Source organism: Cetorhinus maximus, chromosome 1, assembly GCF_964194155.1.
Source record: "Cetorhinus maximus chromosome 1, sCetMax3.hap1.1, whole genome shotgun sequence".
NCBI lineage: Eukaryota > Metazoa > Chordata > Chondrichthyes > Lamniformes > Cetorhinidae > Cetorhinus > Cetorhinus maximus.
The window spans coordinates 235,673,548-235,699,947 of NC_135879.1; the positions used below are offsets into that span (position 1 = coordinate 235,673,548).

Here is a 26,400-nt window from a genome sequence, read left to right on the forward strand (position 1 = left end):
AGGACACCAGGGACAACTCCCCTGCTCTTCTTTGAAATAGTGTCGTGGGATCTCTTACACCCACTGGAGCAGGCAGACGGAGCCTCGGCTTAACGTCTCGCCTGACAGTACCGCACTCCCTCACTACCGCACTGGAGTGTTAGCTTTGACTTACGTGCTCAAATGCCGCAGTGGGACTTGAACCCGGAACTTGTGACTCAGGTGTGAGTGCTACCAGCTGAGCCACGGACTCTCGGAGTGATTCTCAGGTACTCTGCACCCACTAGGAATTGGGTTGATGCCACCTCACCTTCGTATCTTTCAGCCGACAGAGAAAAGTAGACTTTCATCTCATCATCATCAAGCAAAATACTGCGGATGCTGGAAATCAGAAATAGAAACAGAAAATGCTGGAAATACTCAGCAGATCAGGCAGCATCTGTGGAGCGAGAAACAGGGGATTTTATGGTCCCTGGAGTGGGCCTTGAGCCCATGACCTTCGGCCAAAGAGATGAGAGTGCTACACACTGAGCCTTGGCTCCACACCTGAAGTCAGCTTCACTGGCTGAACAGGGCAGGTGTAATCTTGACTGCTACGAAGGATAATTGATAGTCTGAATAGTTACCGAAGCTACTGACTGGGCTTAAAAATAGAAAAGAAAACTGGGGGAAAAAAGTTTCAAGAGTGGTGAGATAGAGAGAGAGAAAGAGAAACAGGAATATGCATAGTTGTGATGCATCCTGTAGTTGAATATCTCGATAATGATCAGTGTTGAGTTGCACTTGAACAATGTCCATTTCGGAAAAGTGAACAACACTTAGAAGACGGGATCACAGCACTGCAGAGAAACAGGTCGAGGGGGAGGGAATGTAATTAATGAAAGTGAACCACAATCTTAACTGAACTAGGAATTACACACCGTGCCGGTGATACTGCTCATTTGAACAGAGAACAATATGAATGTGACAGTTCTTCTTAGCATGTTAATTTAAGAGCTCTCTCACCAGGAGAATGAAACGGAACACTGCCTGAAGATGGAAACCAGCTTAGTCAGGTCCAAAAAAGTTATTTTTGAATCACTTCCAATGTTTTCCACAGGCCACAGTGGCAGAAGCTGGTTCACATCATGGCCCCCACCCCCCACCTCTGCAGATCCTCCTCAATTGAGGCATCATAAACAAATCATTGCAAAGCCGAAAAGGCAACTGAGCATCAGGAACTGTAAGAAGCTTCAGTGGTGCAGAACATTAACATGTTGTAAACCAACATCACTCAGATTGGACAGCGAGCCATTCTCTGGCCACGAGTTGACCAACCCTGGGAATATTGATGTCGTGTAACTGCTCCTGACACACTGCTTGCAGGGCCAGGGCCCACATTGAATGCCAACATCAGGGGTCCGATCCGAAATGGAATATCCTACCCCGAGTTTTTGAAATGAGAAATGGCTTATTCTTCACCGTTAGCATCCCTGGCCTTGTTAAGTAGGTAAAAAGATATGTAACTGTCAGCATAATTTAGCAAAAATAATCTCATCTAAATAAGCTTACATTTTCTATTATACACAGTCTGATTTTTAAATTGCATCCGAAAGTGAGAGAGAGCAATTTGGAGTCATGTTGCAACTGGGATCCAATCCTGAAGCAATTTACATATACAAATACACGGCTTTCTCATCACTCGACCTGTCAAGTGCATCTAAATAAATAAAAAGAGAAAAAAATCTTCAAAATCTGTTTACCTTTCCTCCCTGCCTTTTCTCCTCCTTTCCTTTCTCCCCTTCTCCCGCCCTCCCCTCCCCTGTATCTCTTCTCTCTTTCTCACCCTTCTCCCTTATCTCCTCTCCTGTCTCACCCTCATCTGCTTTCTTTCTTGACCTCCTCTCCTCTCTCTCCCCTCCTCCCTCCCTCTCTCACTCTCCTTTCTCTTTTATCCCTTCTCTCTCTTAATCTCTTAGTTTCCTCCCTTTCCTTTCCCCCCTCTTCCTTATCTCCTCTCCCTTCTCCTCTCTCCCTTATCCTCTTTCTACTTCGTCTCCTCTCCCCATTTCTTCTGTCTCTGCCTGCCCTCCTCCTCCTCTCCCTGCCTTGCTTTCCCCCTCCGCCACCCCCCACCCCCAAACTCAGACATTGTCCTCCTGAAGAACCCTATCGTGAAGGGGTAGAGTTCTTCCCCTTCATGCCTCAGCCCAGTAACCATTCTTACTCTATGAGGCAAGGGAAAGAGTCTGGATGGTCGAGCCTTATGGACCCAGGAGGAAGAGCAATGGCTGACAACCCTCTGGGAGACTCAAGCCAAACGTAGTGACCTTGGCCCTCTCTGAGTGACACCCATTGACTCAGCACTGACTGGATCTCAAACCAAGATTCTTCCAGTTTTGCGCGAGTCAGCCCAGTGCTGGGCTCCTGTACTGCCAAGCGAGTCCTTGGGGAGCTTTTCATGGACGAAGAGGGTGATTGCCTCTAAATTTATTGCAAAGCAGTGGAACAATAGTCCCTTGAATAAGAGAGTGTTGCTAAGCAACAGAGGCTTTGGGATATTGTATGTAGAGTGCAGTGTTAGTTTTGTCCGTCTAGGTTTTCAAGGACATTTATGAAAGTGTTTTAAGCACTCAGAGGAATAAATGATGCCTCCTTTAGCTGTGAAGAAGTGATCATGGCAAGTGTGCTGGCAATTAGGAATAACTTCCGATGTTTTTACTTGTGTCAGCTGGCTATGATGACTATAAAGCTGGTTGCTGCCAGCAGGACAGGGCAGCCAAAATGGGATTAGGAGAAAGAAATGAAAGGATTTCTAGTTTGCATTTCATGACATCAAGGCATCTCAAAGCATTTTACGGCCAGTGCAGTGTAGTCACTGATGTTGATGCAGCAGGCGGTTTTCACACAGCAAACTCGCACAAAGAGCAGTGAGGTAATGACCAGCTAATCTGTCAAGGTGGTGGCGTTTGAGGAAGAAAGACTGGCCAGGACACCGGGCAGAACTCCCCTGCCCTTCTTTGAATAGTGCCATGGGTCCTTTTGCATCCACCTGAGGAGGCAGGCTTCGGTTTAATGTCTCATCCGAAAGACAGCACTTCTAACAATGCAGCACTCCCTCAGTATGGCACTTGAGTTGTCTGCTGAGGTAAGGTGTTCAAGTCTCTGGAGTGGGACTTGAACCCACAACGCTTTGGTTCAGGGGTGAGAGTGCTTATGATTGAGCCACTGTTGAAAGACCTATCCAATTCGTCTCACCCCACCTCCTGCTCTTTCCCCACAGCCTTGCAAATCCTCCCTTTTCCAGCATTCACCCGATTTTCTTTTGAAAGTTACTATTGAATTTGCTTCCAGCACCTTTTCAGGAGGTGCATTCCAGATCATAACTTACTGTATTTATATAAACAAAATCTTGTCTCTCCCACCCAGCAGCCCCCCTCCCTGCTCTCTCCTTGGCAATTGCCTTCCATCCTAAACTGTACCCTTTTCAAAAGTCTTCAATATCAAAATTGAAATTGTTGTTCCATGCGCTTTTGGAATTGGATTCATGTAACAGGTGACCCTTAACAGTCAACGAAGTGGAGGAATTTTCTTATTATTAACCAGGGCTGACTTTTAACCCAATCCAGTAGTGGAAAAGCAGTATCACTGCCTTAAACAGGAATAGCAATCCTCCACACATCAATCATCCAGTACACAAAACACTAGCAGCTAGTGAACGTGTTCAGAAATTAATCAAAAATGGTGAATGGAGTGTTGGGCACTATTCGAAAGGGATTTGGAATTCAATCATGTGCAAGTTTTACTTCACTTGTTTCAATTTTATTAACATTGCCACATTGTACTGGCTATCATGTAGATCCTTCTCATAAAGCGTGCCAGCCATAAGTGATGGAATCTTCAGCTCAGTGAGTCTTTTCACTCAAATACCTTTTAAGGATAAGGAATAAGTGTAAGAATACAGAGTAATTCGGGTCGAAACCAGAGGATATTGGGTAAGGATCTGTGGAAGGAGTAGGCTTGATGGATTGAATGACCTCTTCAGGAAGACATTCTTTGAGAGAGCTAGAGAGAAGAGACCTCTGTACGGTCCCTACAATGGGAAAAAGAGAGTGAGGATTTTTTTCTTTTAACCTGTACTTGTGACGTGAGCAATGGTGGCAAGGCCACATTTATTTTGTGGCTTAACATGGCAATAACAGTCAAATACTGGAGTTTCCTTCCCTGAAATATATCAGCGAAAGTTATGAGTTTGGTTCTGCTGGATTATTCTGGAATAACAACTGGAATTCATGTTTGTGTACTAAATTGTGCTGTCTATGTGTTCTCTTATTTTGGAAGGCACTTCTGCGATTGATCTCCTGCTCATCCTCACTGGCTATTTCTCTCATATTTCTAAGTCTGCTTACGTGTTTGAAGTCATTTACCTGATGGCTTAAGTATTGAAGTTTTGGGCCTCTGAGATTCAGTGGCGACATTTGTTTCTGAAACCAGTCTTGAGTGCCTTACTTTTATAGAAGTTAACTCGCATTGCCCTCTAACAATGATAATGTCTCTTTGTAGTTTGGACGGGATACTCGTGCCTTATGCATTTGTGTTTCTTCAATCTCTTCGAAGGTCGACCGAATTAACGCTAGGTGTAGTATATTTGGATTTTCAAAAAGCATTTGATAAGGTGCCACGCGAGAGGTTATTACATAATATTAGGATTGGCATGAATATATTAGCATGGATTGGGCATTGATTAATGGACAGAGAGTAGGAGCAAGCAAGATGGAAGGTTGTAAATAATGGGATAACACAAGGATCTCACTCGGACCTCAGCTATTTATAACCTATATTAATGCGTTAGCTAAGGGGGCTGAGTGTAACGTATCCGGGTTTTCTGATTGTGCAACGTTAGTTGGGAAAGTAAGCGGTGAGAATGATGCAAAAAGTCTGCAGAGGGAAAAAGACAGGATTGGATGAGTAGGCAAGAACATGGCAAAATGTGAAGTTATCTACTTTGGCACAGTACAAAAAATAACAAAGAATAGTTTTTGAATAGGGAGAAAGTAAGAAATGATTGCGTTCAGAGGGACCTAGACGTCCTTGAGTGCGAATCACAAAGTTAATAAGCAGGTACAGCAAACAATCAGGAAGGCAAATGGTAAGTTGGCTTTTGTTACTAAGGGATTGGAGCGTAAGAATAACACAGTCTTACTACAATTACACAGGACATTAGTGAGTCTACACCTGGAGCACTGTGTACTCTTTTGGATTCCTAACTAATGAAAGACACCCTAAAAGGAAACAGAGTAGACATAAATGGGTCACTTTCCGGTTGGCAAAATGTGACAAGTGGAGTGCGACAGGAATCCCTGCGGGGGTCTCAACTAATTACAGTTTATATCAATGACTTGGATGAAGGGATCGAATGTATGCTTGCTAAATTTGTTGATGATACAAAGGTAGGTGGGAAAGTAAGTTGCGAAGAGGACGTAAGGAGCCTGCTAAGGGATATAGATAGGTTACATGTGACTCCAGATCCACAGCAATGTGGTTGACTCTTAAATGCCCCAGTAAGCCACTCATTTGTATCAAACCGCTGCAAAGTCTAAAAGGAATGAAACTGGACGGACCATCCGGCATCGACCTAGACACCGGAACTGACAACGGCAATCTCAGCCCTGTTGACCCTGCAAGGGTCCTCCTTACTAACATCTGGGGGCTTGTGCCAAAATTGGGAGAGCTGTCTCACAGACTAGTCAAGCCTGACATAGTCACCCTCACGGAATCAGACCTTACAGACAATGTCCCACAGGCGGGCGCGCACCTGACCTAAATGGATGTGAAATAGCGCAAGATGACGTCTGGCGAACGTCCTGATGTCATCGGGCACTCGCGCGATATTTCTCTCGGCGGGCGTGTGTGGCAGACTGGTAATTAAGCAGGCAGTTAAGCCCATTAACGAAGCAATCAACAGCAATTTTACGTCCAGGCAGCCTTCACATTTTTGCTCAAACCTCGACCCAGGGCGGGATGAAATCTCTCTGGGGCAATAAAATAAAAAGAGATATCTGGGTACTCTTTTTTTTTGATGAGGTGTGCTTTCAGGTGCTTGATTGTGCTGCATGGACATATTTTGCAGCATTTTCATTGTGTCCTTTATTCTCTGGAGGTCCGCAGCCCTCCCTGGGGCAGCTGTCTGCCTTCAGTGCGCTTTCTCGAAGCACTCGCCCGCATCCTCGGTTACTGGTGCCCGCCCCCACCTGGAAGCGCTGAGCATTTCGGCACGTGTTTCACACTGGCTGGCCGTTAATTGGCCTATTTCCCGTCCGCTCCCGCACCTGATGACCGAAAAGTTCAGGCCAATGTCCCAGTTACCACAGATACCATCCCCGCGTATCTTCTGTCCCACCGACAAGACATCCGGCAGAGGTGGTGATGCAGTGGTATACAGTCGGGAGGGTGTTGCCCTGGGAGCCTTCAACATTGACTCTGCACCCCATGAAGTCTCATGGCATCAGGTCAAACATGGGCAAGGAAACCAACTGTCTCCCCTCAACTGATGAATCTCCATATTGAACACCACTTGCAAGAAGCACTGAGGGTGGCAAGGGCGCAGAATGGACTCTGGGTGGGAGACTTCAATGTCCATCACCAAGAGTGGGTCAGTAGCATCACTACTGACAAGCTGGCTGATTCCTAAAGGACATAGCTGCTAGACTGGGTCTGCGGCAGGTGGTGAGGGAACCAACAAAAGAGAAAAAGCCATTTGACCTCGTCCTCACCAATCTACGTGCCACAGATGCATCTGTTCATGACAGTATTTGGGCGAGTGACAGTATCTTCAGAGTAGAAGTCCCGCCTTCACATTGAGGATACCCTCCATCATGTTGTGTGGCAGTACTACTGTGCGAAATGGGCTAGATTTCAAAAACATGCCAGGAGCATTGTCAGCCGCCATTCACGACTTAGATCTGATCCGTTGGTTGTGGGATCGCTCAGCTCTGTCTGCCACTTGCTGCTTATGCTGTTTGGCACGCAAGTATTCCTGGGTTATAGCTTCACCAGGTTGAACCTCATTTTTAGGTATGTGTGGTGCTGCTCCCGGCATGCCCTCCTGCACTCTTCATTGAGCCAGGGTTGGTCCGCTAGCATGATGGTAATGGTAGAGTGGGGGATATGCCGGGCCATGAGGTTACAGTTTGTGTTCCAGTACAGTTTTGCTGCTGCTGATGGCCCACAGTGCCTCATGGGTGCCCAGTCTTGAGTTGGCTAGATCTGTTTTAAATCTATCCCATTTAGCACGGTGGTAGTGCCACACAACACGATGAAGGGTATCCTCTATGTGAAGGTGGGACTTTGTCTCCACAAGGACTGTGCAGTGGTTACTCCTATCGATACCGTCATGGACAGATGCATCTGTGGCAGGCAGTTTGGTGAGGATGAGGTCAAGTGTGTTTTTCTCTCTTGTTGGTTCCCTCACCACCTGCCGCAGACCCAGTCTAGCAGCTATGTCCTTTAGGACTTGGCCAGCTCGGTCAGCAGTGGTGCTACTAAGCCACTCTTGGTGATGGATATTGAAGTCCCCCACCCTGAGTACATTCTGCGCCCTTGCCACACTCAGTGCTTCCTCCAAGTGATATTCAGCATGGAGGAACACTGATTCATCAGCTGAGGGAGGGCGGTACGTGGTAATCAGCAGGAGGTTTCCTCACCCATGTTTGACCTGATGCCATGAGACTTCATGGGGTCCGGAGTCGAAGTTGAGGATTCCCAGGGCAACTCCCTCCTGACTGCATACCATTGTGCTGCCACCTCTGCTGGGTATGTCCTGCCGGCGGGACAGGACATATCCAGGAATGGTGATGGTGGTGTCTGGGGCATTATCTGTAAGGTATGATTCCGTGAAGATGACTATGTCAGGCCGTTGCTTGACTGGTCTGTGAGACAGCTCTCCCAATTTTGGCACTAGCTCCCAAATGTTAGTCAGGAGGACTTTGCAGGGCCGACAGGGCTGAGATTGCCGTTGTCGTTTCCGGTGCCCAAGTTGATACCGGGTGGTCCGTCCGGTTTCATTCCAAGCACAAAGGAAGATGGTTGTAATTGTTGGAGGTCAGTCATCTCAGCTCCAGGACATCGCTGCAGGAGTTCCTCAGGGTAGTGTCCTAGGCCCAACCATCTTCAGCTTTTTCATCGATGACCTCCCTTCCATCATCAGGTCAGAAGTGAGGATGTTCGTGGATGATTGAACAATGTTGAACACCATTGACGTCTTCTCAGATACTGAAGCAATCCATGTCCAAATGCAGCAAGACCTGGACAGTATCCAGGCTTGGGCTGATAAGTGGCAAGTAACATTCGCGCCACACAAGGGCCAGGCAATGACCATCTCCAACAAGAGAGAATCTAACCATCTCTCCTTCACTTTCAATGTTATTACCATCACTGAATTTTTTTTTCTTTCACTCACGGGATGTGGGCTTCACTGGCTGGGCCAGCATTTATTGCCCATCCCTAGTTGCCCTTGATAAGGTGGTGGTGAGCTGCCGCCTTAAACCGCTGTAGTCCATGTGGTGTAGGTGCACCCACAGTGCTGTTCGGAAGGGAATCCCCCACTATCAACATCCTGGGGGTCACCATTGACGAGAAATTGAACTGGACTAGCCATACAATTACTGTGGCTATAAGAGCAGGTCAGAGGCTGGGAATTCTGTGGAGAATAACTCACGGCCTGTCCATCATCTACGAGGCACAAGTCAGGAGTGTGATGATTCTCCACTTGCCTGGATGAGTGCAGCTCCAACAATACTGATTCCAGGGCAAAGCAGCCCACTTGAATTGCACCCCATCCACCACCTTCAACACTCACTCCCTCCACCACCAATGCACAGTGGCAGCAGTGTGTACCATCTACAAGATGCACTGCAGCAACTTACCAAGGCTCCTTCGATAGCACCTTCCAAACCCGCGACCTCTACCATCTAGACGGACAAGGGCTGCAGATGCATGGGAACAGCGCCACCTGCATGTTCTGCTCCAAGTCACACACCATCCTGACTTGAAATCATATCGCCGTCCCTTAACTGTCACTGGGTCAAAATCCTGGAACTCCCTTCCTAACAGCCGTGTCAGTGTTTCTACAACAGGCTGTGGCATACTGGTATTGTCACAGGAATAGTATTCCAAAGAGCCAGAGGATCGAGGTTCGATTCCCACCACAGCAGATGGTGAAATTTGAGTTCAATAAAAATCTGGAATTAAAAGTCTTATGGTCACCACGAAACATTGCTGATTGCCGTAAAAACTCACCTGGTTCACTAATGTCCTTTAGGGGATTAAATCTGCCATCCTCTCCTGGCCTGGCCTGGCCTACACGCGGCTCCAGACCCACAGCAATACGGGTGACTCTTAAATACCTTCTGAACAAGGGCAATTAGGGATGGGTAATAAATGCTGGCCTAGCCAGCGATACCTACATCCCATTAAAAAAAAAACCCTGAGGTGCAGAGGGATCTGGGTGTCCTTCTCATAAATCACAAAATGTTGGTATGCAGCTACAGCAAGTGATTAAAAAGTCAAATGGAATGTTGTTGTTTATTTCAAGGCAAATGGAATATAAAAGTAGGCATGTTTGCTACAGTTATACAGGGCGTTAGTGATACCATATCTGGAGTACTATGTGCAGTTTTGGTCTCCTTATTTAGGAAAGGATATAATTGCATTAGGAGCAGTTCAGAGACGGTTCACTTGACTGATTCCTGTGATGGGCAGGGGTTGTCTTCGTCAGAAATGTTGGATAAGCTGGGCCTGTAACCTTTGGAGTTTTAGAAGAATGAGTGGTGATCCTACCGAAACATATAAGATCCTCGGGGGACTTGACAGGGTGGATGCTGAAATCATGTTTCCCCTTGTGGGAGAGTCTAGAACTAGAGGACACAGTTTAAAAATAAGGCATCTCCCCTTGAAGCAAGAGATGAGGATAATTTTTTTCTCTCAGAGAGTCATGAGCCTTTGGAGCTCTCTTCCCCAGAGTGCAGTGGAGGCGGAGTCATTGAATAATTTTAAGGCAGAGCTGGAAAGATTCTTGACTAACAAGGGAGTCAGAGGTTATCAGGGTAGGTGGGAATGTGGAGCTGAGGCCACAATCAGATCAGCCATGATCTTAATGAGTAGTGGAGCTGGTTCGAGGGGCCTAATGGCCTACTCCTGCTCCTAAATCGTATGTACTTGTCCTGGACTGAGTGCAACAAAAATTCACTGGGCTGGTTCCTGGGATGAGGTGATTGCCTTATGAGGAGACATTGAGCAGACAAACCCTATATTCCCTGGATCTAAGAAGGATGAGCGATGATTAAATTGAAACGTACAAAATTCCTATGGGAGCTGGACAGGATAGATGCTGAGAAAATGTTGCCCCTGGCTGTGGCATCTGGAGCCACAACCTCGGAGAATCGGTTTGCCATTTAGGACTGAGATGAGGGGGAAATATCTTTGCTCAAAGTGTTTTGTGCCTTTGGAATTCCCTACCCCAGAGAGCTGTGGAAGCTCAGTCATTGAGTATATTTAGACAGAGATTTTTGGTTCAGCAAATTAAGGGATATGGGGATATTATGGGAAGGTGGAGTTAAGGGGGATGGATCAACCACGGTTACATTGAAAGGTGAAGCAGCTTCGAAGTTCCAATTTCTTACGTTCTCGCAAGAGGCAGTGAAGGTCAGCTCAATTCTTTTTAAGTATTCGTTCAGGGGATGTGGGTGTTGCTGACTAGCCCAGTGTTTATTACCCATCCTTAATTGCCCTTTTAAGTTACTTTATTCCAGAGAAAGGTGAAAGGTGCAGTAGTGTAGGCATAATAAGAGTCACTTAGATCCATTGATGTGTTTTAATTTGTGTTATGATCCAAAATGAAGTGTCACCCTACTTTAGGGGTTCACCTCAATGGATGTAAGGCAGAATCACTTTATTTTAAAAATTCGTTATCAGGATGTGGGTCTTGCTGGCAAGACTGGCGTTTATTCCCCATTCCTATTTCTCCTGAAGGTGGTGGTAGGCCACCTTCTTGAACTGCTGTCATCTTTGGCGTAGCTTTATACAACTTGCTAGAGCCAGAGAACAAGATGTAGTTATAAATAGTTCAGATGAGATAAGGGAGGTATGTTTCCTTCCCTAAGTATTATTGGTGAACCATTTGGGTTTTTATATTATTCTTGACAGCTTCCTCATTCTTTTTATTGGTACCAACATTTTTGTATTTAAACATTTGCCTAGTAGTACAGAATTTGAATAATGCTGAGAAGAGAGAGACACAGGGTATGGGTGTGAGAATGCAAATGCAAGAATGCAAAATTTCAAATGATGACAGCAATTCATACTACAGGCATGCTGATTGGTTGGCAAGGCATTGCCATACAGAAAGCAACAGGAAATTTCGGCTCCCCAAGCTCCCTGGTAGTTCAGAACAGGTGCATATATTCCTTTTGTTCGGAGAGACCAGTTTCTGTGAATGAATGTATGTCGCTTCTAGCAAGCATAAATGAGCCATGTTATGAACTCAACTGATTAAATTAATTTAGTTATTCAACCTGCCACACAATTGAGCAGCATTGTGTATGAATTTCGGTGCCAGTGCAATGCTGTGTACACGGTCTGTACGTCTTAGCATTTGACAAATCAAACAGCATTTTTCTTTGGGTGCTCGTAATAGGCAGAGTTCAGACTGTATACAACCAGCCCATGTTTGAAAAGCTCGAAACAAAATGTCTGCTCCTAAATGTGATTCCGTGATTGGGCAGCATTTGCTGAACAATCCTGAGTGTACACATAGCCACACTAACAACCAATTTAAGATAATCTGCCGAGCTCATAATGTAGCTCATTTACACTTGCTAGAAGTGACGTATATCCTTACATGTGCAAACAGAAGGAATATGTTCAAGCCATGTGCCTTTTTGGAATTACCTGGGAGTTTGGGGAGCCTATTGTTCCCTGTTACTTTCTCCATAGCAACACCTCAGCCAATCATAGTTGACTTGCCAACCAATCAGCAACCCTTTCTCCTGTAGTATCAATTGTTGTGATCATTTGAAATTTGGCATTCTTGCGCTTGTCCTGATGAGTGGAAAAGCTTCGAAAACATGACTCTTTTCTCAGCAATATTTTTTTATTTCTACGTTTTTAAAAACTGAATTACAATCCTCAAACTGCCTTTGGTGGGATTTGAATTCAGAAGATAAAACACTGCAGATGCTGGAAATCTGGAATAGTTGAAAAATACTTAGGTCAGGCAGCATCTGTGGAGAGAGAGCGAGACAGAGATATCCTATCAGACGGATGACTTTTTGTCAGAGCTGGGAAAAATTAGAGATGTAACAAGTTCTAAGCAAATATGGAGACAGGGAACAAGGGAGGGCAGGAAAGAACAAATGGAAAGCTGTGGACCAGGATGGGAGGCAGGAGAGATTACATAATAAAGGGGATGATGGTGCAGGCCAAAGGCGTTAATGAAGTTCAGTGTTCAGTGTAAGCTCGAGGAATAGGACGTCGTCTTTTGATTAAGCCTTCCAAACTCAACATTGAGTTCGAAAATTTCAGATCATCATCACTGCTCCCATATTCTCAGAGAGCAGCTGCTGCGAAAGTTTCTATTGCCTTTCACGCCATCTCTTGTTTCCTTTCTGGTCCCATTTCCACCCGCTTTTTGCCGTGCACCAGTATAATGACCATTATGGTAAAGTGGCAGAAATGATTTAACTCTGCTGTTGGTTACGATTAAAGAACATATCAGACTGATACATTTGAGACAGTATGAGAGTTTTATTGGCTGTTGAATTATTTATGGCACATAAAATCTAACTGAGACAATGCTGCACAGCAATGGATTTCCCCCTTCCGGAGAGTATTCATTCACACTGCCTCTCCCAGGTGCCAAAGCCTTTTCTTAAGCAAGCTGGACAGGCCCAGTGGGGCAGCATCACCTGCCTCCATCTGAGGCCCTTGCCCTTACCAGCACAAAGTGATTGAAAGAATAAACCCATATTATAGAGCCATATTAAACCCATATATTATAGATCTTGAACTCCCTCCTCCATCCCCACCCCCTTCCCGTTTCTTCCCCCTCCCTTTTGTTTTTTCCAATAATTTATCTAGATTTTTCTTTTCCCACCTATTTCCATTATTTTTAAATCTACACCTGTAATGCCCTGTCAGTCTTTCCACCCCACCCCCACTAGAGCTGTACCTTGAGTGTCCTGCCATCCATTCTTAATTAGCACATTCTCTTAGATAATATCACCTTCAACACCTCTTTGTTCCTTTGTCTGTGACATCTTTTGATTATCTGCTCCTATCACTGCTTGCTTGTCCCTACACCCACCCCCCCCTCAACTTCTCTCCCTCCACCCCCCCCCCCCCCCCCCCCCCACCTTAAACCAGCTTATATTTCACCCCTCTCCTAATTTTACTCAGTTCTGTTGAAGGGACATGAGGACTCGAAACGTCAACTCTTTTCTTCTCCGCCGATGCTGCCAGACCTGCTGAGTTTTTCCAGGTAATTCTGTTTTTGTTTTCCATATTATAGAGGACTTACCAGCTTCCCTCGAACTTCTCAAAGTGCTTCACACACGTTACTTAGAAATGCAATCACTTGTTCCATAAGCAAATGCTGCTTTTTTCTCTTGTACAGTGCTATCCAGTGAATGAATACAGTGCAACATATAACCAATCAGTCTATTTTTTAATAATGTTGCTTGAGGCGGGGGAAGTTGGTTAGGACCTCAGAAGAATTGACTGCTCTTCTTCAACTAGTGGCTCAGCATGTTTAGAAGCAAAGGAACAGAAGGGGACCATTTAGCCTCCTTCAGCCTGCTCTGCCATTCACTGCAATCGTGGCTGATCTGTGAACTAACTGCATACACCTGCCTTTTTCCCCATATTCCTTAAAACCTGTGGTTAGCAAAAATCTACTAATCTCATTTTTAAAATTAGCAATCGATCTAGCATGTTTGTGGAAGAGAATTCCAAATATCTATGACCCTTGTGTGTTTCCTAATTTCACCCCTGAAAAGTCTGATTTTGAGACTATGCCCCTAGCCTCCCCGGCTAGCTTACAAACATCCGCGTCAGAAGCAGGAGTTGGCCATTTGATCTCTTGAACCTGCTCCGCCATTTAATAAGATCATGGCTGATCTGATTCTGGCCTTCACCTTCCTGTCTACCCCCTAAAGCCTTTGACCCCCTTGTCAGTCAAGAGTCTATATGACTCAGCCATAAAAATATTCACTGACCCAGCCCCCACTGCTCTCTGGGGAAGAGAACTCACGATCCTCTGAGAGAAAAGGATTTTCCTCATCTCTGCCTTAAGTGGGAGACCCCTTATTTTTAAACTGTGTCCCCTAGTTATAGTCTCTCCCACAAGGGGAGACACCCTCTCAGCATCCACCCTGTCAAGCCCCCTCAGGATCTTATACGTTTCAATAAGATCACCTCTCAACCTTCTAAACACCAATGGACAGGGTTGCATCCTTTCCTCATAAGACAGCATATTCCTGTCAGGGAATCAGTCGAATGAACATTCTCTACACTAAAACGAGACCAAAACTGTACACAGTACTCTAGATGTCATCTCACCAACACCCTATATAACTGCAGCGAACCTTCTATGCTTTTATATTCCATTTCCTTTGCAGTAAACACCAACATTCCATTTGCATTCCTCGTCACTTGCTGTATCCACATAGTAACTTTTTGTGATTCATGTACAAGGATACCCAGGTCTCTCTGTACTGCAGGGTTCTGCAGCCCCTCTCCATTTAAATAATATGCTGATTTTCTATTCTTCCTGACAAAGCGGACAGAAATAATTTCTCTCTGTCTACCCTAGCTGTTCCCCTTAATATTTTAAAAACTTGGGATTAAACCACCACTTAAACTTGAAATTCCCAGGGATCCAGCTGTAGCCTGTTCAGTCTCCCCTCGTAGCTTCACCCTTGGAGTCGCTGTGTCAATCTACTAAATCTACGTTGCACTCCATCCAAGGTAAATATATCTTTGGGGTGTGGTGCCCACGTAGTATCTAGATGAACTGAGGCAGGCAACGCCTTAGTTTAACGTCCCGGCTGATCGATGGTGCCTCTGGCAAGACTGTGTTTCATCAGTACTGGACTGGAAGTGCTGACCTAGATTTCGTGCTCAGTTTTGGAGTTTGATTTGAGGCTCAGGTTCGATGATTCCTTAAGGGAGGATACTACTAAATGAACCAAACTGACAGTGAATAGTTATGGGACCCATGGATGAATACCACGCCCGTTTTAAGGGACTTGCTGCTACTTCCACTCAATTGTGATCAACCAACATAGCAGACAGATCGATCATGGAGCCTTATAGGATTCAGTCACACACTTAGATTGTGTAGTTAGCCACTGAAATACAGGGGACAGTCGTGTTCTCACGCCACTTCACTGAATGCAGAATTGATTGGCTCATGTAGGTAATCCATGACGATTAACATGTGTAACACAGGCGTAAAGTAGTTCTTTACTGAGAAACTCTGGCGCCCAAATCCTAATTGCACCAAGTCCCGTTCACCCTTCACCCCTGTGCTCACTGGCTTGCAGTGGCTTCTGGTCCAGAAACGCATCAATTTTTAAAATTCTCATTCCCTGTTTTGAAATCTCTCCACAGCGCCTCATCCCCCCTCTATCTATGTAACCTCCTGTAGGTTAGGAACTCCCGAACAGCTGTGGGTGTACCTACACCACATGGACTGCAGCAATTAAGGAAGGCGGCTCACCACCTTTCTCAAGGGCAATTCAGGATGGCCAATAAATGCTGGCCTACCATCGCCACCCACATCCTGTGAGCAAATAAAAATGAGCTCCCCTACAGCCCTCCGAAACATCTGCATTTCTCCAATGTTTGTTCTGTTGCTCATCTGCAATTGTCATTGCTCCAACAATGGCAGCCATGCCTTCAGCTGCCCAGGCCCGAAACTCTAACATTCTTTCCCCAAACCTGCCTACCTCTCTCCTCCTTTAAGTCAATCCTTAAAACCTACCCCTTTGACCAAGGTTTTGGCCACCTGTGTGGTTCGATGTTAATCTTTGTTTGATAAAGCTTCTACAAAGAGCCTTGGGATGTTTTGGCTACATTAATATATAAAGGCCAGTTGTTATTGAGAGATCAGATATTTCTGAAGGACCAAGCTCCTTGGGCTCTGTTTGACCTTTCTGCTGTGTAATGACCTTTTCCCCTCCCGTACAGGTTACCGAGTTAAGTGTGAGTACATTGCCCACAAGGAAGGGGTTATCCGAGAGGAAATGATCATGACCAACAAGATCAACAATAATGCCTCTGTAAAAGTTACGTTGCAAGCACGAGTCCTGGGTAAGTGTGGTGCTCTTTCTCTTGTTCCTCCCCGAGACAGGATATCTTACACAACACCTGGTGTGCGAGAAATGTTCAAGGTTCGTAATTTTTTGATAGTGCAGTGAAATTTGTGTGTCACGTTCTGGCTGAAAAATGTGCTGCAATCGAACAACAATTTAGAGAGAAAAAAAAATCACGTGGTCTTGGAAATCCCAGCAAGCCAAACACTTGAAAACCGCCTGAGTCGGCAGCTGAAGAGAAATATTGTTGCACAAATGCCAACCAGCAACATCACAGAAGGACAATAGATGTACAGTTTGTGTGGCCATCAACATGCGTGACTGTTTGATCTGCGGAGCTGCTCCCACAAATACTGCAGAGTTTGCCTGGTTCTCACGTATGTGGTTATCGTCACTTTGAAGTGACTGACTACCCATTGAAGAAGAGAGAGAGGTAAATGAGCGAGGGCAGTGCATCATGGCAGGAGCATAATTGTGCGAAAAGCTGGTCAGCTTGGCGAGGCAGATGGAAGTTCTAAGAGAAGGTTCCCTTACTGATATTCCATGTCTGAGCTTATTCCAGGAGTGAAAGGCACCAAACGCTTTGCACGATTGATGATCTCCTGAACTCCATTGAATAGTTGAATATTACAATTGATTTTGTTGTCGTATAATAGAAACAAAGTACCACCGTCCAGTTTTGGCTTGGCCCTTTTAAAATGCAGTCACGCCACGTGAGAAATTTTAAAGCCAGGTGCAATTAAACTTGGTGTCTTCCGGTCTCAAAAGATGGCATGATTTGTCAGTTGACTGCTGAGGCTTGAGTTCTGGAGAGAGGAGCCAAACTACCTAATTCAAAACCCAAACAACCGTGTGTGATTGATTCAGTTTTGTTCCTGACTCCTGGCACCTTTTTGAACTGAGCTGTGACTACTTCAATGCAAAGAATTAGTTTAGAACCTTGTTGAGTTAAGTCAACCCGTGGGCACCCTCAACAATGAGCGTTACAAGAGAAGAGTCGCTGTGCAAATAAAGTGTTAATTTAATAGGTGGTCAGGTTGCTTATTTGCTGAATCTGGCTGAACGGGATAGACTCAATGGGATTCCAGAATTTAGGGTCCAGGCAGCTGGGAGCACGGCCACCAGTGATGGAGCGATTAAAATTGGGGATGCTCAGAAGGCTAGAATTAGATGAGCGCAGATATCTTGGAGGATTGTAGAGCTGGAGGAGATTACAGAGATAGGGAGGGTCAAGGCCCCAGAGGGATTTGAAACAAGGATGAGACTTTTAGAATCAAGATATTGCTTGACCAGGAACCAATGTAAGTCAGGGAGCACCGGGGTGATGGGTGAACGGGACTTGGTGCAAGTTAAGACGTGGGCAGCAGAGTTTTGACTGGCCTCAAATTTATGGAGGGTAGAATTTTTTTAAAAATTCATTCATGGGATGTGGGCGTCGCTGCCTAGACCAGCATTTATTACCCATCCCTAATTGCCCTTGTTTAGAGTCAAGAATCAATTTAAGAGTCAACCACATTGCTGTGGGTCTGGAGTCACATGTAGGCCAGACCAGGTAAGGACAGCAGATTTCCTTCCCTAAAGGACATTAGTGAACCAGATGGGTTTTTACAACAATTGGCAATGGTTTCATGGTCATCATTAGACTTTCAATTCCAGGTTTTTATTGAATTCAGATTCCACCATCTGCAATGGTGGGTTTCAAACCCAGGTCCCCAGAGCATTACTCCTTACTGAGCATTACTCATCCAGCAACAATACCACTATGCCATCGCCTCCCCAAAATGTGGGAGACCAGCTAGGAGTGCATAGGAATAATCAAATCTAGAGAATAACAGGCATGAATGAGGGTTTCAACAGCAAATGAGCTGAGACAGAGCAAAGCCAGGAAGTGTTACAAGAGGTGGAAAAAGGCAATCTTTGTGATGGTGTGAATATGAGGTCAGAAACTCATCTTAGGGGTCAGAGATGATACCAAGGTTGCAGATAGACTGGTTTAATCTCAGACAGTCGCCAGAGGGATTGAGTCAGGAGCTAGGAAGCAGAGTTTGGGGCAGGGACTGAATGGCTTCAGTTTTCCCAGTGTTTGATTGGAAGAAATTTTTACTCATCCAGTACTGGATGTCAGATAAGCAGTCTGACAAGTTAGCAACAGTGGAGAAATCGAGCGAGGTTGTGATGAGGTTGAACTGGGTGTCTTTAGTGTACATGTGAAAGCTAACGCTGTGCTTTTGGATGATGTCGCCGAGGGGCAGTGTGTAAATGAGAAATAGGAGAGGTTCAATGATCGAGCCCTGGGGGACCCCAGGGATAATGGTGCAGGAGTGGGAAGAGAAGCCACTGAATGTGATACTCTGATTCTGATTACACAGATAAGAATGAAACCATTGAGTGCACTTCCACCCAGCTGGACAACAGTAGAGAGAGGCAGTTACGAATTAGCAGTAAGCTTGGTCTTGCCATGTGTAACCCAGATACCAAGAATAACTAACAATGCAGCAATGGGATGATTGACTAATTGGCTGCTTTTAGTAGCCCTGAGTAAGACAGAGTAGAGGAGAGTTTTTTTTTCTGTATCTAACTGTGCGTACTGCATCTGACTGGGAGTGTTTGATTCTGAAATAGGTGCCTAAAATGCGGGAAGAGTTCCACTACCATCCACACAGACCAGCAAAGTATCGATCAGAACCTTCCTGCACTCTTAATATCCCCAAAAAAGAAAGCTCGGTAAACTGTACTGACTCTTTCCCTTTACATGGGCATCACTGACAAGGCGAAGCATTTATCTGCCATCCCTAGCTATCCTTGAGAAGGTGGCGGTAAGGCTCTTTCTTGAACCAATGCAGTCAAAAGTAGCACAGTAGGGGGCCCATTGAACCTGTGCCAGCTCTCTTTGAGAGAGTTTTCCAATTTGTCCCATTACCCTGCTTTTCCCCAGAGCCCTGAAAATTTATTTCCTTCAAGTATCCATCCAATTGCATTTAATTTACATTTCAATACGTTTAAGGCTGGATGAACAGATTTTTGGTCCCTCGGAATTAAGGGATTTGAGGGGCGGGTGGGAAAATGGAGTTGAAGCCCAAGAGCAGCCATGATCAAATTGAATGGCGGAACAGGCTCAGCAAGCCATATGGTTTACTCCTGCTCCTATGTCTTGTGTTCTTGTATCTTTTGAAAGTTGCAATTAAATCTACTTCCACCACCCTTTCAGACGGTGCATTCCAGATCACAAACTCGCTGTACAAAAAAAAATATTTTCACATGTCGGTTCTCAGGTTCTTTTGCCAATCACTTTAAATACCGGTGTCCTCTGGTTACTGATACCCCTGGTTCTGCTCCCCTGGTTAAAATCATTTCACCTTATTTACTCTATCAAATCCCTTTGAGATTTTGAACACCTCTTAACCTGCACTGCTCTAAGGCGAACAGCTCCAGCTTCTCCACTCTTCCCCCCCACCTCCATAGCTGAATTCCTCATTGTGTACCACACTAGTAAATCTCTTTTGCACCCACTGGCCGGGATTTTCTGTGCCCACCAGCATCGGGCGCATTCAGTGGCGTGAGCGGACAGTATGGCGACGACATGAAACCAGTTTGCGATCGCCCGCTCAGCCCGTCGATGGCAGGCCGCGTTTCCCGCCATCGGACGTCAGGAGCCTCATTGTAATACGTCAACATATTATTAGGCCTGCCCATCAGAATTGTTCCCCGCTGCTGGATCGTCTGCCCAACTTGGGGGCAAACACACCAGTGCAGAACACGTCTTGATAAGTGTGACACGCAGAAGTCGGGACTTACTGTCAGGGCCTTGCTCACATCGCAGACGTCCAAGGAGCAGAAGATGCTGGAGCCCGACAGCAATGGCACACTGGAGGAACATCCATGGCATGCTGGGTGCATTCTCATGGACATGGCTCTGCTGCAAAGCAGCTCAGGGAAGTTGCATAGTCACCGTTGATGCTCACAACAGGTGATGGTCGAGGGGATGGAGGAGGAAGGGCTAGGATCAACTGGGAGAGAAAGAGGTGTCGGGGGTGTGAGGTTGAGAGGGGGGAATGAAGGTGTCAAGATGGGGTGAGGCTGGGAGCAGGATAATGGAGGAGTTAGAGTCGAGTGAGGTTGTGGAGGGGGGAGTGAATGAAGTTGTGAGGAAGGCGTGAGGTTAGGAATGGGGAAAATGGTGGTGTCAGGGTGGGGTGAGTTTGGGAGGAGGAGACTGAAATTGTGAGGATGGGGTGAGGTTGGTGTTGGGGGGAAGGAAGGTGTCGGGGAGGGTGGGAGGGGAGAGGGAGAATGGGGAAGGAGGGGTTAACGGGCAGAAGATGGCAATTGGGGAGGTAGATGTAAGGGAGGGTGGGAGGTGCAAGGGAAGGAATCCTTAGAGGAGGGGTGTCCAGGGGTAGGAAGGGGTGCAGCGAGGGGAGGGTGTCCAGGGGTAGGAAGGGGTGCAGAGAGGAGAGGGTGTCCAGTGGTAGGAAGGGGTGCAGAGAGGGGAGGGGAGGGTGGCTGCGGGGAATGGGTGCAGAGAGGGGAAGGTGTCCGGGGGGAGGAATGGGTGCAGAAAGGGGAGGGAGTAAGGGTGGAGGAAGAAGTGAGACTAGAGGAAGAGGTAAGGCTGAAGGAAGGAGTCCGGCGGTGGTGGGGGAGAGACTAAGGGTGGAGGAAGGAGTCAGGAAGGGGGAGGGACTAAGTGGGGGATGAGGGGGAGTCCGGGAGGGTGAAAGGACTGGGGGAAGGGGCTCCAGGGGTGCGAAGGGGAGATGTGCAGGTGAACATGCACGGGAAGGTTCGGTCAGGTCCATGCCTGCCTCCTGGGGAGCGAATTGAGGTCGGCGTGGTGTGGAGGAAGGGTGAGAATGACCGCAGGCAGAGTGTGGCGGTAGGGTGGGAGGGTGAGGGTTCAATGGTAGCAATAGAAGGGACAGCGAGGGTGGTTGATGGGGACCCGGTGGCAGACACAGACCCTGGAGGTGAGAAGGAGGAGTTTGGGGAGGTGAATGTGGATGGAGGTGGGATTTTCAGGAAGGAAGGGAATGTGCATGTTCACCTGGTCATCCCCAAAGGAAAAGAGTTGGGGCTGGTAGGTAATGGAGGGGAGGTGGAAGGTGATGTTGGGGATGTCAACTGTGATGGGGGAGAGGAAATGGGTGACTGGGGGAGGGTAAAGGATAGGGGAGCGAAAGTAAAACTGAATTAGCACCACGCTGTCTAAATCGAAAGTGAAACGACAGTCATGGTGGGTGGGAACAGGGTGCTGCATGGGAGTACGATCAGTGGGTGGGCGGAGATGCAGATCAGCTCAGATGGACAACTGAAAGCGAACCCCAACAGGCAGCATTGAAAATGCTCAGGACAGTGAGATGAGTGTGAAACGTTAAGGATCCCTGTGTGTGGGAGAGAGCTTGCACGGGGCTCCGAAAGGCCCTGCCACACACACACACACACACACACACACACACACTTCTCCCTCCAAAATCACTTTTAGGCCGGCTTCTCCCTCTGCGGTGACGGGTCTTCCAGGCTGCTTACTTCCACCTCTTCACTGGAGGAGGAGTCCTCTTGGCTGTAGGTGAGGACGTGGATGGAGCTGAGGGACTGGCTGGCTGAGGGTGTTGGTCACTTGGCAGAGCTCCCTGTGAACCGAAGTAGAGATAATTAGTGCGTGGGAGCAGAGTCAAAATCAGCAGAGAGAATATTCACAGTTGCATTGAGGGAGGGATGATGTGGTGCAGGATCCTCAGGTGGGTGTTTGCTGCCGACCTCACCGTCACCGCAGGCATGGTCCACATCCTCACCAGTCAGTGCGATGGCACACTCCTCAAAGTGAGTGAGAGGCCTAATGTGGACCACTCCACCCCCACAGTATGGGACCTCTCCCTGCTGATGTGAGCAGGCTTCTTCTGCATGAAAACAGATGGAGAGAGTGTGAGCAGGAGACATGGCGCTGTGTGGAATGTTTGTGTGGTGAGTGGAGCCATGGACAGGATGAGGATGTGAGCTCGAGAGGGTATGAGCCTGATGGAGTTGTGAGGGTGTGTGTGAGAGTTAGTGGTGTTGTCCCTTGTGGTGTGAGATCCCTGTAGATGTGTGATGGGTTTGTGAGTGTGTGAGTTGAGAGTGATGAGAAGAGCATGTTACCCTGGCGAAACAAATGAAGCCATTCACCCTGTAGTGGCACTGGGTGGCTGTCCTCTTTTGCAGGGCATTGGCACTGACCACTACTGCCACCACCTCCCAAGTCTGGTTTGTCACGCCGCTGCCCATCCAGCAGCCAGAGCGGGGGGCAGAGGACATCCCGGCGGGCACCCACAGCATCCAAAAGGCGTCCCAGTGACACATTGCTGAACCTGGGGGCTGAAATCCTTTTGCCTTTCACGGACATCTTCCCCGCAGCAATTGTGGGCTTTAAGCACTGAGATGTGGTGTGCATGGCTGAATTTTAAATATGGCGCCTGGCGTGATGAAGCGGCGAGGTGATGGCAGGCAGGCGAATGACAGCCCGCCCACCATCGAAACAGCGTGTTTCCCGGGAACGCATAAATAATATGGCAAGTTTGGGACGATACGGCGTGAAAACCCGCTATCGAGGCCTGGTTCATTCTCAGGGCAATACCTTGACCAATCAGAGTCAAGCTGCCTGGGTTAAATTTCAAGCAATGCTTGGCAGGTAACTATCAGTCACCATAAACTGGTGCATCATCCATGGCAATTCATCTACCAATCAGAGTCCACTTGCCAAGCAATCAGCGCTCTCTTCTGATACAGTTTAAATTTGTTGCTTCCCTTACATTGGTATCCTTGCGAACTGTCCTGATGAGTGCAAAACAAAAAACTTCGACAGAAAAAAAAATCACTTTTTTCCAGCAATACTCGCACTCTGCCGCTGGATAGATGAGTTCTAGGATTTTGACCCAGCAGCAATGAAGCAAGCGACATTATGTCTGATTCTGGGATTCCCAGGCCTGCACTGGCAATTGCAGAGTCAAAGCCTTGGCGCTTTGAAGGTCCAATCACAGAGTCCCAGCTTGTATGTGGCAATAACAGCGGCTGCTGCTGTATACAGTGTGCCGATGCTGCATAACCAGGTGATTTATAGGACTGTTCCCACTTGCAGAGAGCAGCAACGCTCATCAGAGCGCCTGGGGAATTATAATTCATTACTGCTTTTCTTTTATCAAGCCAGAAGTCTGCTCTGTGTCACTCTAGCATCATTTTTGATACCGTGCAGAGCACTAAGTACCTTATCAGCTTGTAACAGAGCTATTGAAAGATAACCATGAGAGGCCATTGAGCAACCTGTGTGGGAAGTACAGCATTAGATTAGTGCGGCCCTGCTGCTCTCTTATTGTGAGTCACAAGGTATAAATCACTGCGGCTTTTTCTGTTAGATAATTTTCTCAAAGCATTAAGGATGAGGAAGAGGGACAGTAACTTGCATTTGTCTAGTGTCTTTAATGGAGTGCAATGCCCCAAGATGCTTCGCAAGAGCATTATTATACAAAAATCTGACACAGAGCCAGTTAAGGAGCTGTTAGGACCAGCGACCAAAAGCTTGGTCAAAGCGCTAGGTTTTAGGAGCTTCTCAAGGGAGGAGAATTGCAGAGCTGCCTAGGTGGCTGAATGCATAGCTGCCAATGGTGTAGTGATTGAGCACTTGGTACGTCCTAATATTCAAGGCCAAGTAAATGGGATTAGGTAGGTAGGTCAGGCGTTTCTCACGTGTCGATGCAGACTCGATGGGCCGAAGGGCCTCTTCTGTACTGTGTGATTCTGTGATTAAAGCTGGGGATGCTCAAGAGGCCAGGATTAGAGGAGAGCAGGTATCTTGGAGGGTTGTCGGGGCTAAAGGAGGTGACAGAGGAAGGAATGAGGCCTTAGAGGGATTTTAAAACCAGGATGAGAATTTTAAAATCGAGATGTAGCTTGACTGGGAGTCAGTGTAGAGCAGCGAGCACAGGGGTGATGGGTGAACATATGAAAGTTAGGATATGGTGCAGCAATGTTTTGGATAAGCTCAAATTTATGGACTTTTTGGCTGGTTTGTTTCTGTACCTCATCAGGGGGCTTCCTCCAACACATTTTCTTCACTGCCCTTTAAACTCTCATTGCCCCCCATCGCTCTAAACCTGGCCTGTACCCTCTGCCCTTCCTACCATTTACTCTTCAAAACCAATCCCCCAACTCCTACATTTTGCAATATGGTCAACCCAGGCATCATCAACCCATTCTCCCTTGCTGCTGCTCTCGCTCTGTTCTTCGATCTGGGCTCATTACTTACCTCCATTCATCCTTGGACGTTGTTGTCAGCCATGGCACAGTGCATAGCAGTCTCGTTTCTAAATCAGGATGTTGTGGGTCTGTATCCCACTCCGGGACGTGAGCATGAAAATCTAGGCTGACACTCTCGCGCATTACTGAGGGAATGCCACACTGTTGGAGCTGCTGCCTTTCGGGTGACTCGTTGAACTGAGGCACTGTATGCCCTCTCAGGCGGATGTAAAAGATCCGATGGCACTAGTTTAAAGAAGAGCGAGGGAATTCTCCTCAGTGTCCTGACCAATATTTACCCCCCCAGCCAACATCACAAAAACAGATTGTATGGTCATTCTGCCTTGATGTTTGTGGGAGTTTGCTTTGCTCAAATTGGCTGCTGTGTTTCCAACATTACAACAGTCGCTACACGTCAAAAGTAGTTGATTGGCTGTAAGGCGCTTTGAGATGTCTGCAGGTCGTGAATGGCACTGTATCAATGCAAGTCTTTGTTGTTCTTTTCGTCCCATACTTTTGAAGCCATTATCATCAATGAAGAGTGCAAGAGAGCATGCCAGGAGCAGCACCAAGCATACCTAAAAATGAGGTGTCAACCTGATGAAGTTACAACTCAGTACTACTTGCGTGCTAAACAGCAGAAGCAGAATGTGATAGACAGAGCTAAGCAATTCCACAGCCAACGGATCAGATCAAAGCTTGGCAGCCCTGCCAAATCCAGTCGTGAATGGTAGTGGACAACTAAACAACTCACTGGAGGAGGAGGCTCCAAAAATATCCCCATTGTCAATGATGAGGGAGCCCACCAAAATTCAAGGCCAAAGCATTTGTAATCACCTTCAGCCAGAGGTGCTGGATGGATGATCCATCTCGGCCTCCTCCTGACGTCCCCAGCATCGCAGATGCCACTCTTCAGCCAATTCGATTCACTCTATATGATATCAAAAAAATGGCTGAAGGTACTGGATACTACAAAGGCTATGGGCCCTGACAACACTCTGACAATAGTACTGAAGACTTGTGCCCCAGAATGTGCTGCTCCCCAAGTCAAGCTGTTCCAGTACAGCTACAACACTAGCATTTACCCAGCAATGTGGAAAACTGCCCGGGTAGGTCCTATATGCAAAAGGCAGTCAAATCCAACCTGGCCAATTACCGCCCTATCAGTCTGCTCTCGATCATCAGCAAAGTGATGGAAGGGGTCATCGACAGTGCTATCAAGCGGCACTTACTCAGCAATAACCTGCTCACTGACGCTCAGTTTGTGTTCTGCCAGGGTCACTGAACTCCTGACCTCATTACAGCCTTGGTCCAAACATAGACATAAGTGCAGAATTCAAGAGGGAGGTGTGAGTGACTACACTTAACATCAAGACAGCATTTGAACGAGTGGCATCAAAGAGCCCTAGCAAAATTGAAATTGGTGGGAACCAGGGGGAAAAATCTCCACTAGTTGGAGTCATACCTAGCACATAGGAAGATGGTTATGGTTGTTGGAGGTCAATCATCTCAGTCCCAGGACATCACTGCAGGAGTTCCTCAGAGTAGTGTCTTAGGCCCAGCCTCTTCAGCTGCTTCATCAATGATCTTTCTTCCATTATAAGGTCAGAAGTGGGGATGCTCGCTGTTGATTACACAATGTTCAGCACCATTTACGACTCCTCAGATACTGAAGCAGTATATGTCCAAATGCAGCAAGACCTGGACAATATTCAGGCTTGGGTTGATAAGTGGCAAGTAACATTCGCGCCACACAAGTGCTAGGCAATGACCATCTCCAACAAGAGAGAGTCTACCAACCACCCTT

General features: G+C 46.8%; 1 protein-coding gene across 5 annotated transcripts in view; it reads left to right on the top strand.

The window, feature by feature from the left end:
• The window catches only part of adisspb (adipose secreted signaling protein b), a 153,015-nt gene that overhangs the window by 106,012 nt on the left and 20,603 nt on the right, over positions 1–26,400 (top strand). For all 5 annotated transcript variants that reach the window (XM_078554656.1, XM_078554647.1, XM_078554640.1 and 2 more), the window contains one exon: positions 16,204–16,326. In XM_078554656.1, the coding sequence (XP_078410782.1) occupies positions 16,204–16,326 (123 nt within the window). The remainder of the gene's footprint in view (positions 1–16,203; positions 16,327–26,400) is intronic.